Source organism: Aquarana catesbeiana, linkage group LG11 (assembly GCF_042186555.1).
Source record: "Aquarana catesbeiana isolate 2022-GZ linkage group LG11, ASM4218655v1, whole genome shotgun sequence".
NCBI lineage: Eukaryota > Metazoa > Chordata > Amphibia > Anura > Ranidae > Aquarana > Aquarana catesbeiana.
The window spans coordinates 103,541,969-103,554,110 of record NC_133334.1 but is presented as its reverse complement, the minus strand read 5'-3'; the positions used below and the strand labels follow the sequence as shown (position 1 = coordinate 103,554,110).

The 12,142-nt window shown below is 42.3% G+C and overlaps 1 protein-coding gene across 4 annotated transcripts in view; it reads left to right on the top strand.

Annotated features, from left to right (window-relative positions):
- LOC141112215 (AP-2 complex subunit alpha-2) overlaps window positions 1–12,142 on the top strand; it is a 199,269-nt gene that overhangs the window by 67,051 nt on the left and 120,076 nt on the right. For all 4 annotated transcript variants that reach the window (XM_073604817.1, XM_073604816.1, XM_073604818.1 and 1 more), the window contains exon 4: window positions 630–823. In XM_073604817.1, coding sequence (XP_073460918.1) covers window positions 630–823 — 194 coding nt within the window. The remainder of the gene's footprint in view (window positions 1–629; window positions 824–12,142) is intronic.

The window sequence follows — 12,142 nt, the reverse complement described above, 5'->3', positions numbered from 1 at the left end:
AAAACTGGTCACAGGAGTGCAGAACTAACTGCAATCCTATGATCCATAGGAGAAATATAGCCAAAAAAGCTTTCTCCTTTTAAATGAAAGCAATAAATTAACACTCATAGGTCAGAAGACCAAAGCACTTTTCCAGTGAGCCGTCTAATATAGAGATCGAGCCACACTTGCATATAGTCGCCTTTTCCTCAGACCCCCAGACTGAGCACAGCACATTTGATTTAAACAGCTTAGGGTGATTTGTCATGTAGTGCATGCAGCTTGGTATTTTTGGGCAGTTGTGCGGAATAATTCTATTGACATAACACCCCTTGGACAGCTTTTGAATGTCCCGTTGGTTCAAGACTACTTCATCTAGTATCCTGGAATGTGCAATTTAAAAAATAATTTTAAAACATTTTGATTAACTCCTGAATTTTTTCCAAAGCAAAATGCATGCACGAACCCACCTTATCTGTGGTGCCAAGCCGTTGGGGGTAGTTACATTTTCTGTATTAAAAGTTTTTTTTAATTGAAAAAAAGAAATGTCCAGGAGCTACACATCTTGATATGCCACTTTTTTGCAGCAAGTAACTTTAAGCTTTAAACCTAAAACTGCATGTTACCAATTGCTCTTTTCATCATCCTAGGGTTACCTCTTCATCTCAGTTCTGGTGAATTCAAATAGTGAGCTGATCCGCCTCATCAATAATGCCATCAAAAATGACTTGTCTAGCCGCAACCCCACCTTCATGGGACTGGCTCTGCACTGTATTGCCAATGTAGGTAGTAGAGAGATGGCAGAGGCCTTTGCTGGAGAGATCCCAAGGGTACTGGTTGCTGGGTAAGAATGTTTCTTTTACTTATAGATCTACAGTACATTTACTATATCTACAATACTTATATACAGTCATGGCCAAAAATATTTGCACCCATGCATTTCTGTTAGATAATGCACCACTTTGCCCATAAAATTGTTGCAGTTACAAATGTTTAGGCGTTCTCATGTTTTATTTCTTTTGTTTTGTATTGGTATGACAAAAAAAGGGGAGAAACAAAAAGCCAAATCTGACACATTCCATGCAAATCTCCAAAAATGGACTGGACAAATTTATTGTCACCTTCTCAAAATTGTGAGAAATAATTGCATTCCAAGTTTGTGATCCTCCTGTAATTTAAATTTTATTTTTTTTACCTGTGTCAATTAAGAGGTGATGACAATATAGAAACACACCTGCAACCAGTTAAAATAATGAAAAATTGGCTTAGCCTTTCTGTTGTGTGTGTCTTTGTGTGGAGAGAGAGAACAGCAAAGAATTACTTGAGTATTTGAGAACAGAAATTGTGTAAAAGCTTGAACAAGCTTAAGGTTACAAGTCCATTTCCAGAGATCTTAATGTTCCTGTGTCCACTCCTGTGCACAGCATTGTCAAGAAGTTTACAGCCCATGGCACTGTAGCTAATCTCCCTGGATGTGGACGAAAAAGAAAAATTGATCAAACATGGCAACAAAGGATTGTTTGAATGGTGGATAAAGAACCTTGATCAACTTCCAGACAAATTTGTGCTGACCTTAAAACACAGGGTACAACGGTGTCAGCTTGCACTATGTCTTCGTCTGAATGAAAAGGGATGCTATGGTCGGAGACCCAGGAGGAACTCGCTTCTGACACAGAAAAATAAAAAAGCCAGATTGGAGTTAGCAAAAACTTACCTGCGGAAGCAAAAATCCCTTTGGGAGAATGTGCTGTGGACAAACGAAAAAAAATTACAGCTTTTTGGTAAAGCCCATCATTCTGTTTTCAAAAAAATAAATTTAGGCGGTTAAAGAAAAGAATACAGTCCCTACAGTCAAACATGGTGGATGTTCACTGATGGTTTGCTGCTTTGATTGCTTTGCTGCTTCAAGCACTGAATGATTGTGTGCATGGCATTAGGAAATCTGAAGACTACCAAAGAATTTTGGGGTGCAATGTAGGTCCCAGTGTCAGAAAGTTGGGTCTCCGTCAGAGGTCATGGGTCTTACAGGAGGACAATGATCCAAAGCACTGGGGGTGTTGAAAATAATCAGCGCATCAATGCAGCCTCTAATGATTCTGTATCAATGCGGAATCCACCTGAATCGCGATTGCGCATGGCATCATCCGGCCCCACCCCCCACATGGAAGGACTGTTGTGTGGGCTGTCGGCACTCCCAGGCCCATTGCTGCCTTTTCAAAAGCCATTCCATCAGTGGCCAGTTGGATCGATTCCAACTCTGCCAGAGCTGCACAGCGCACTGTGCTTGAATTATCCAGATCCAGGCTTGAGTATTTAGCATTCAGATCGAGGCTTGGTTACTACAGATGTTGTGGCACATCTGATTTTTGGTATATTGGCAGCCCATTGATTTCAGTGCACATTAACGTGTGAGAAAACACACAATACACCACACAAATGTAAATGACCATACATAGAACAAATTTGATTGGGAATCAGATGACACAGCACAGGAGCTACTCCACTCTGACATCCCCAACCCCGGACTCCAGGAGGAGACCATCACACCCCCAACCCTGCCATGTACACAGCACAGGGGGTCCTCTACCTGATATTCCTCACCTGCAGGACTACATGATGACAATCTTAACATCCTCCCTTTTGATTCTTCCATCCTTCAGTCCCCCCCTACCACCACAATTTTTTTCTTTGAACTCTTCCATCCTTCTGTTCCTATCATAGCTTTCCCCATCCCCAGACTCTTCCATGCTTCAGTTCGTATCTTCAGACTCTTTCAGCCTTCTATTATTCTCTATGCATGGATTCCTCCATCCCCAGACTCTTCAATCCTTCAGTTCATATTCATGGATTCGCCGGATCTGTCACAGTATCAAGCTCTGTTCCCTGCGAGCGTTGCGACGCACGGGGAGGAGCACGGCGCCAAATTCAAAAAGTTAAAAACACATTACAGATACAGTACACTGTAATCTTACAGATTACATTACTGTATAACATTATTTCACCTCCGTTTTTGTCCCTAGTGGTTTGTCCAGTGCCCTGAATGCAATTTTATATTATATATACTGTTCTTTCTGCCTGGAAACTGGAGATTGTCCATAGCAACCAAAAAGTGTCCCTTTACATCAAAAGCGGTTTTAGACCAGCTAGTAAACAGCAATAATAAATTAGAATCACTTGCAGAATTGAGCGATATTGATTTGTGGGGAAATGCGTCATCAACACTGAAAGTAATGACAGCGACAATTCTGCAACTGATCAAATTTCAGTGTTTTTTTTATTTGATTACATTATTGAATAATTATTTATTATTATTATTATTATTATTATTATTATTATTATTATTATTTGTTATAATTATTTATAGTTATTATAATTTTATGATTTTGTGTTTCAAACGTTATCATACCCAGGCTGTCTACTAGACTCTTGTTTGGACAGATTTAAGTGTGTTATTCCTAAGAATTTCAGGCCTACAATATAAAACGCCAAATTTTCCATGCAAAACATTGTACCGCTTTGAGTATCAAAAATCTGACATAATCATACCACCAGGGAGGTTAAAGTACTGAATCGGTCTTTTTGATTTTAGCTTTGGCTTTCTTGAACTAGCCAGCTCGTGTTGTGTGCCATTGGGCAGTTTATTTACAGACTGTCTGAGACTGTGTGTGTGTGTACAACGTTGTCCTCATTTTATGGGTTGGGATGGGGTGTGCTTAATGTATTTATGAATTGTATACAATGTTTCTATCAAAACATAGATTTTTATTATTGAGGAGTAACTCTTAAAGTTTAGTCCATTTTTCACCATTTCCCTTTTGTATATACCATTTCAGTCTTTCTTGCAGTCTTGAAAGGTTTCTTTTTTTTTCACTCGCATATGTTGTGTCTTTCCTGTGCTACAGTGTTCCTAAGATTTTATTGTCAGAATAGGTTCCTGCGCACTTTTGGCTGTGTGATGTCCAGTGTCACATGACCCTTTCCTGTCAGCCACTAACATGCTTCACAATAGTTCTCGGGACTACGGGGGTGTGATGTGAATGTCCCAGCAGGCGCTGAACCTCTCTGTATGAAGATGGGACAATCACATAGCTACTTCTGTGGGGTAACTCTGGAACGTCCAGGGCACAAAAAGAATGTTGTGCACATTGACCAAGTTGCAATAGGGGTAATTAATTTTTAGTAGCTGGAGATCCACTTCAAATAATTCTGCGGGTAGTATATGGCTGGGTGTCTAGATGGGGAAAATGCACTACAGACTGGATTTAATTTTTTTTGCAGTTCCTCTCTCTCTATTATATGAAAGGAGAAGTTTTCAAACTTAAGGTTTGAACAGCCTTTGGAGAAGCATGAAATGCTGTATATTTGAGTTTACAAAACCACAATCTCCAGTTAAGTATGGGCATGGAAATTTTGAAGCTGCCTGTATGTAGGTAGGTCATGTGTCCCAACATTTTCTGTGGCTAGCTGCTTAGCTCAGATCATTGACTCTGTAGTAGAGCGAGGATGAAATCTAGACTCCTTGCACCTTTTTAAAATCAGTCCTCGATCATAAATATTCACATTCTGACAGTTTTTGTGTAAAATGAACCTGTGCCCAGATCATGTATATCAAAGTGTTTACATATACTGAACAAGCAGTAAATGCGGGTTAAAACAAGCCCTCATTCATCTCTATCTATAGGCACCCTAAAGAAAGTTTCAAAATGCAAAGCACAGGCAGTGGGGTTTTCTATAAGAAGAGATCTTGGCAGCCTGAAGCCAAATTCCTTGTTTTATTTAGCTTTGCTGTGATCTTTGAGAATGAATGTCACATTAAACGGCTAGATCCTAGGTCAGGTGTTGCTTGTTTTAATCAACTGAGCTAACATATATGCAGCGTCATCTTCTGAGGCGCTACATACATGCAGAGTTTATGCTAGAAGGATTCTCCATAGGGAGTTTGCAGCATGGATGAGCTGTCATCCATAGGTCCTGTACTAATTATGGGGAGATGGGAATACATACTCCCGATCACATGATAACTGAATTAGACTGTGATTTGCTATTATAGTGATCACTCCTTAAAACACATTGTTGTACTCATTTCTTTTCTGAATGGAGAAAAATATGCATTGGATTTGACCATATATTTGACCATATAGCACCAACATCTTAGACCTAGATATCTTTGTCAGGAATGCAAAAGAAACAAGGTGGAATTTTAAGGTGCCAATTACAACAAACTAAGTTGCATTTTTATTGACGCATATAACAGGGTTAAAATCCTGTTCTAAAAGTAGCATTGTACATACAAAATGTAAGTGCAAGACCACCCTTAAATCCAAACCCACAGACCTGCAAACGCCAATCACAGTACAATGGGAAAAAAAAACAACTTCTATGATTACAGTATAGACTTTAGGTGTCTTCACAGGATATAAAACTGATGCGTTTCACGACCCCCACCCTGCTTTTTTAGGAGGTAAGGGGAGCTTAAAAATTTGTAAATCAAAACAAGCACATTACAAAAATGCATTACACAACAACCTGCTTATAATTAATATATATAAATTCTCTTAAATGTATTGACAGTTATGCATATATACTTTCAATAATTATATACCTGTGTCTATGGCCGCATATGCTCCCTCTTGAGCTATTGGCCCTTCATTGGATTGGTGAGCTATAAGTACAGCAGGTTGTTTTGTAATACATTTTTTGTTGTAATTGGCATCTTAAAAGTCCACCTTGTTTCTTTTTTGTATTTTTGTTATTTGGAACCTATATTAAAATTTGAGCAGCTGTACATGGCAACCAATCAGCTTCTATCTTCTTCAGTTAAGCTTTAAAAACGAAAGGTAGAAGCTGATTGGTTGCCTTGCACAATTGTCGAAATTCTGCCTGCTTCAATTTTGATAAACTACCTTTGTTTGATGCATTCCTCCTCATTTTATGTTTTTCTTAAAGTAAAAAAAGTCTGCATGTAAAATGTAGTAATAAATTAAGACAAAATAACTAGATCAGAACTTGATTTAGGATAGTCTTAGGGTCTGTGTGTTTTTAAGTAGGATAAAAAAAATTAAAAAGTAAAATGTGTACTAATTTTTTTTTTTTTTGGGGACATACTATAGGTGCCAAATACAGTGGGTATAGAAAAGAATCACCCTCTTTAACCACTTCAGCCCCGGAAGGATTTACCCCCTTAATGACCAGGCCATTCTTTGCGATACGGCACTGCGTCGCTTTAACTGACAGTTGCGCGGTCATGCGATGCTGTACCCAAAAATAATTGACATCCTTTTTTTCCCACAAATAGCTTTCTTTTTGTGGTATTTGATCACCTCTGCGGTTTTTGTTTTTTGCACTTGAAACAAAAAAATAACAGTTTTGAAAATATTTTTTTTACTTTTTGCTGTAATATCCCCCCAAAAATTTGAAAACAAATTTCGTCATAAGTTTAGGCCAATATGTATGCTTCTATATTTTTGGTTAAAAAAAATCGCAATATGCGTATATTGATTGGTTTGCGCAACAGTTATAGCATCTAAAAAATAGGGGATATATTTATGGCATTATTATTAATATTTTTTTTTTTTTTTTTTAGCGACATTGCGGCAGACAGATGAAACACTTGAAACTTTTTTTGGGACCAGTGACATTATTACAGTGAACAGATAAACAATAACCACTGATCACTGCATAAATGACACCGGCAGGGAAACACTAGGGGTCGATTAAGGGATTAGGGAAGTGTTTCTAACTGGGGGGGGGGGGGGGGGGAGTGGACTGACTGGGAGTAGAGCGGGGTCTCTGTTCCTGATCATTAGGAACAAACTATCCCTCTCTACACCCCTGACAGAATGGGGATCTGTTTGATATACCTTGACAGATGCCCATTCTGGCTCTCTGTGGAGCAATCGCGGGTGGCCGGCGGACACCGCGGCCGCTGGCCATGTGCATGCTGTATGCATGCGTGCCTGCTATAGTCATTAAAGGGACCGCTGTACCGGTACGGCGATTTGCGCAGCCAAGCTCACCTGCCGCAGTATAACTGCGGCGGCTGGTTGGCAAGCTGTTAGTGTTTAACCCCGCAGATACTGTTCCTTTTAAAGCATGATATACAGCACAGTGCTTGAGCTGTGTCATTTGGCCCCCTGTATACCCTAAAAAACCTGCCTGACTATACCCTCCCCTCTGCAAACAGACCATGATAATCATGGCTGCTGAGCCCTGACTTTGTGGTTCGTTTGCTTGATTCCGTCAGCCGCAGCCCTGCTCTCTGCAGCTCTCCCTGTGTCCTCTGTTCTCCCCCCTTCTCTTCTTGCTTGTACCTGCGTTTGTACCCCCCGCTCCTGCTCCTCTCTATCTGCTATGAAATCTTCTTATCTTCTTATCACTTATCTTCTTGTACCTTTTTAATAACCTGTGTCCCTGTGCCTGTTTAATGTAAAAAAATCTGAGGCTCCGGGTGCTCAGCTGATTGTCGGCTCTCTGTCTCTTCTCTCCTCCTCCTCCCCGGCTGACGTCAGTGGAACGGCTCGGCCCTGCCCACTGCAGCTGTGAGCCGGAGAGAGGAGGCATTAGCTGTGTGCCCGGAACGGAGCTTATATCAGTACAGATCGGCAGATTTTTTACAGAACACAGGCACAGGGACACATGTTAAGGTACAGAGGGGATAAGAAGATTTCATAGAAGTGGGTTAACAACCACTTTAAACGAATTACGTTTTGTTGCTTTGCAGCCTGAATTGAAGACCGTTTTATCCAGCTGTATTTACCCAGGGCAACTTATAACATCCAAGTGAATGATCTAACGTCAACATGTCAGAAGAAAAAAAAAATTCAAAAACCGAATCACTGCATTGGAAAAAAGATCACACCGCGTCAGTATTTTGTTGAACCACCTTTTGCTTTAATTACAGCCTTTAGTCTGTTGGGATATGTCTCCACTAACTTTTCCCACCTAGACTTTGCAAAATCTTCCCACTCTTCTTTGCAGAATTGCTCAAGTTCAGTTCAATTTGATTGGACCGTTTTGTAGACTGCAGTCCTCAAGTCATTCCACAGTTTTTCAATGGGGTTCAAGTCTGGGCTCTGACTAGGCCATGCAAGGACATCATCTTTTTCTCCTTCAATCACTGTGTGGTCGTTTTTGCTGTGTGCTTTGGGTCATTGTCATGTTGGAAGGTAAATCTTCCCATTGACAACTTTCTGGCAGAGAGCAGCACATCTTCCTCAAGCATTTGATGGTATTTTGCCCCATCCATTTTTCCTTCTATCCTGACAAGTGCTGTAGTCCCTGCTGCAAAGAAACAACCCCACAACAGGATATTACCACCTCCATGCTTTACTGTAGTAATGGTGTTCTTTGGATGGTGAAATGTATTGGATGTGTGCCAGACATATCGTTTGGTGTTGAGGACAAATAATTTAATTTTAGTCTCCTCTGACCAGAACACCTTTTTTCATGTGGCCTCAGAATCTTCAAGGTGCGTTTTTGTCAAAGCTGTCGTGACTGCATGTGGCCTTTCTTGAGGAGTGGCTTTTTTTTTTTTTTTTCTTGCAACCCTTCCACACAAGCCACATTTTGTGGACGATTTGTGATATGAACACTATGACCATGGGATGCCTCTTGGTAACCTCTTTTGATCAGTTTCCTCCTGGCTCTTTCATCCAGTTTGGCGCAAAGTCCTGATCTAGGGTGGTTTTGTGTTGTACCAAATACCTTCCAATTCTTAATATTAGACTTCACCGTGCTTCTATCCATCTCCTGACTTGTGCCTGTTCACAACTTTATCCCGGAGATCTTTTAACCGTGCTATGCCACCCATAGTTGTTTGCTTCAGTTGCACTACCAGGGACTGAAATGCTCCAGGAAAGCTCTTTTCATGCTGAGATAATCAAATCACCACAGCTGATCAGTTAAATGTCAAATGGCTTTGTGTGCCATTGAGAAGGCGATTAGCTACACTTGATTAAGTTTACAAGTCTTTTTTAAGGGGGGGTGATCCTTTTTTCAATTTGGTGATTCTGTTTTTGAATTTTTTTTTTTTGAATTTTTTTTACTTTTCTGACATGTTGGTGTTTTTATCTGTTGCTTGGATATTATAAGTTGCTATAAATACAGCTATATAAAACAAAAGCTGTCTGTCTTTTCAGGCTGCAAAGCAACAAAATGTGATTAGTTTAAAGGGGTGATTCTTTTCTATACCCACTGTAAATATAGTAGGTTTTTATACCAGAAATTTTTCTTTGTGTCATCGGTACCGCATAGGTGGGTATTTTACAAACTAAAGGTAGATAATGTAATCTCCTCCTCTTACTCTAGGAAACACTGCGCCAGCCCATAAATTCTTACTTCCCCTGCCGGACCTCCAGTTATTAGTGTTTCCTCCGGTGGGGAGACACTGTTCAAAGGACCAGGCTTAAGCAATCAGGGAGATTGTGCCGTTTTGGAAAATCCCATAGGGAAGCAGGGGCTTTCAGGGGGGAAAAAAGAGCGGTACATACCCGCAGCAGAAGCCGCCCCTTCCTTGTCGAGTGCGGCATCAGGTTGCGGGGGACCCCTATCGCGTCCACAGGGCTGCAGCAAGGAGACAGTCTGCTCTCCCTGTACGCCGTATAGGCCGCATTTTTTGGAACCAGCGGGCTGGACGACGGGTGACGTCATTAACGGCGAAGGGCGGACATTTTCCTTTGACCCGTGACTTCCGGTTCTGGGTCGCGGAGCTGATAGGGGGCCAGGCACAGGCTGGAGAGGGTCAGGAATGCGCACAGGTAGCGTGAGACTCACTGAAGGCAACCACCTTCAGTCATGTCGGAGGCAGACGCTACAACTTACACTGACACTACGACTTAAACTGACACTACCTCCAGCCTTCCTAAGGTAGGAGCAGCCTGGGGAAGGGTCCTCTATCCAGGATGTCCCTCCATGTATGATTCCTATCTTGGGGGGGCAGACCCCCTGGGTGGTCAGGGGGAGGGAGGCTCAGATCCCTAGGGAAGTGGGTCTAGTGCACTCCCAGGGTTGTTTACTGCTGGTTTAAAAGTTAATATTTTTTTTTTCTGCATTTTTGGTACATGTATTTCAGAAAGCTACAGAAAAGACAAAATCAACACATAGCTCTAAAAGGAAGTGTGCCTCATGTAGAGACAATTTGGGGGAATCATGGACAGAAGTTTTGTGCAAGGACTGCATAGACTCCCTGGTTAGGGAAAGGGAATCTGAACAGCAGTCTGGATTGGCAGCCTCTGTAAAAGAGCTCTCATCCACCTTTTCATCTTTTAAAACTCTTTTTGAAAAGTTTCAGCTTCCCTCCAATCCCACTCCGCAGGATACAACCCCGCCACAGGCTCAGGGCTCTGCACCTACCAAACCTGCTACTACAGTTATGGCAGAGGAAGCTTCAGGCCCTTCTGAGGTGGAGCAAAGGCAACCAGACAGTGGTACCTCCTGACTCCCAGGAGGAATCAGAGGGAGAGGACCAGGACGGGGAGTCCAGGAAAACCTCTAGATATAAATTGTCCTTAGATAAGGTAGAGGACATCCTGGGGGCAATTTACACAACCCTCGGTATGCAGGATAATAAACCCCTGGCACTTCATGACCTAATGTACAAAGGCTTGGGGGAACAAATTAAAAAAGTTTTTCCAGTTCATGAAGTACTGGTTGAAAGTACTGTGTTGTGTTTTTTTTTTTTTTCTAGATCCCTAAAGAGAAGGTTCCCATTTTCGGAGGATCCAGCATCGTTTTGGAACAAAAATCCCAAATTGGATGCAGCCTTCTCACAGGTCTCTAGACACACAGACCTGGCATTTGAGGACATGGGGGCCTTGTCAGGTGTCATGGACAAAAGGATAGACTTAAAAAAAAAAAATGTGGGACTCGACAATAAGTAACTTAAAGCCAGAAATGGCTGTTACAGTTGTAGCCTGCAATTTAGAACATTGGCTCACCCAGATTCAAGAGCATATTGAAGCAGGTACAGCCAAGGAGACTATTCGATCTTCTTTCCCCACTATTCTGCGAGGAATTGCATACATAGCAGACGCCTCTGCAGAATCAGTCCGAATATCGGCCAGATCAGCGGCTCTGGCCAACTCAGCCAGAAGAGCCCTCTGGCTGAAGACATGGCCTGGCGACAGCGCCTGTAAGGTCAAGTTGTGCGAGATACCCTTGACAGGTGATCTTCTCTTTGGTCCTGGGTTAGATAGGGTCCTAGACCGTACGGCAGACAAAAAATGTTTCGTCCGCAAAAACTGTAGGGAGGCTTCAAAGCCGGAAGGGCAAAAGAAAACTTGGGGACAAAGAGGCAAGGGCAGAGGAGGGGCGATTTTTCGCCCTCCTGAAAAAGCCCGTAAAGATCAGTGACTCTTCAGGTACGGTGAGAGGAAGACTGGGGGCCTTCCTACCGCAGTGGGAGACAATCTCCCCCAACCGGTTCATCCTGGGGGTCATAAAAAGGGGGTACCTCCTAGAGTTCACAAGACCTCCCCCGCAAAGGTTCCTTGTTACGCACCTTTCCAATTGCAGGGCAAAGGCCGAGGCTTTGTTAGAGGCCATAAGGGAACTAGAAAATCGGAAGGTAGTTCGCAGAGTACCAAGAGGGGAGGAAGGAGAAGGCTTTTATTCCCACATATTTGTGGTGAAAAAACCTTCAGAGAAATTCAGATTGATTCTGAATTTAAAACCCCTAAACAGGTCAATTGCCTACAAGAGATTCCGCATGGAGTCAATCTTCACGGTCAGAGCCCTGCTACCACACAATTGCTTTATGGTGTCTCTGGACCTCAGGGACGCGTATTTACACGTCCCTATCGCAGAAACCTCTCAGAGGTTTCTCCGATTAGCAATAGACCTGAACGGGGTAGTAGTGCATCTACAATTTCAAGCACTGCCTTTCGGGCTATTCTCCTCGCCCCACATATTTACCAAGGTCTTGGCGGAGGCCATGGCTTTCCTACGACTCCAGGAAGTGTCAGTTATAGCGTATCTGGACAACCTGCTCCTGTTTTGCAGTATCCCCAGAACAACTAGTTAAAGATCTCGATCTAACAAAGAGGGTCTTAACAAGCCTGGGGTGGCTGCTGAACTTAGAAAAGTCCAGCCTGATCCCTTTGCAGCGTATTACGTACCTAGGATACCTGCTGGACTCAATGCTGTTGAAAGTTTTTCTCCCGATGGA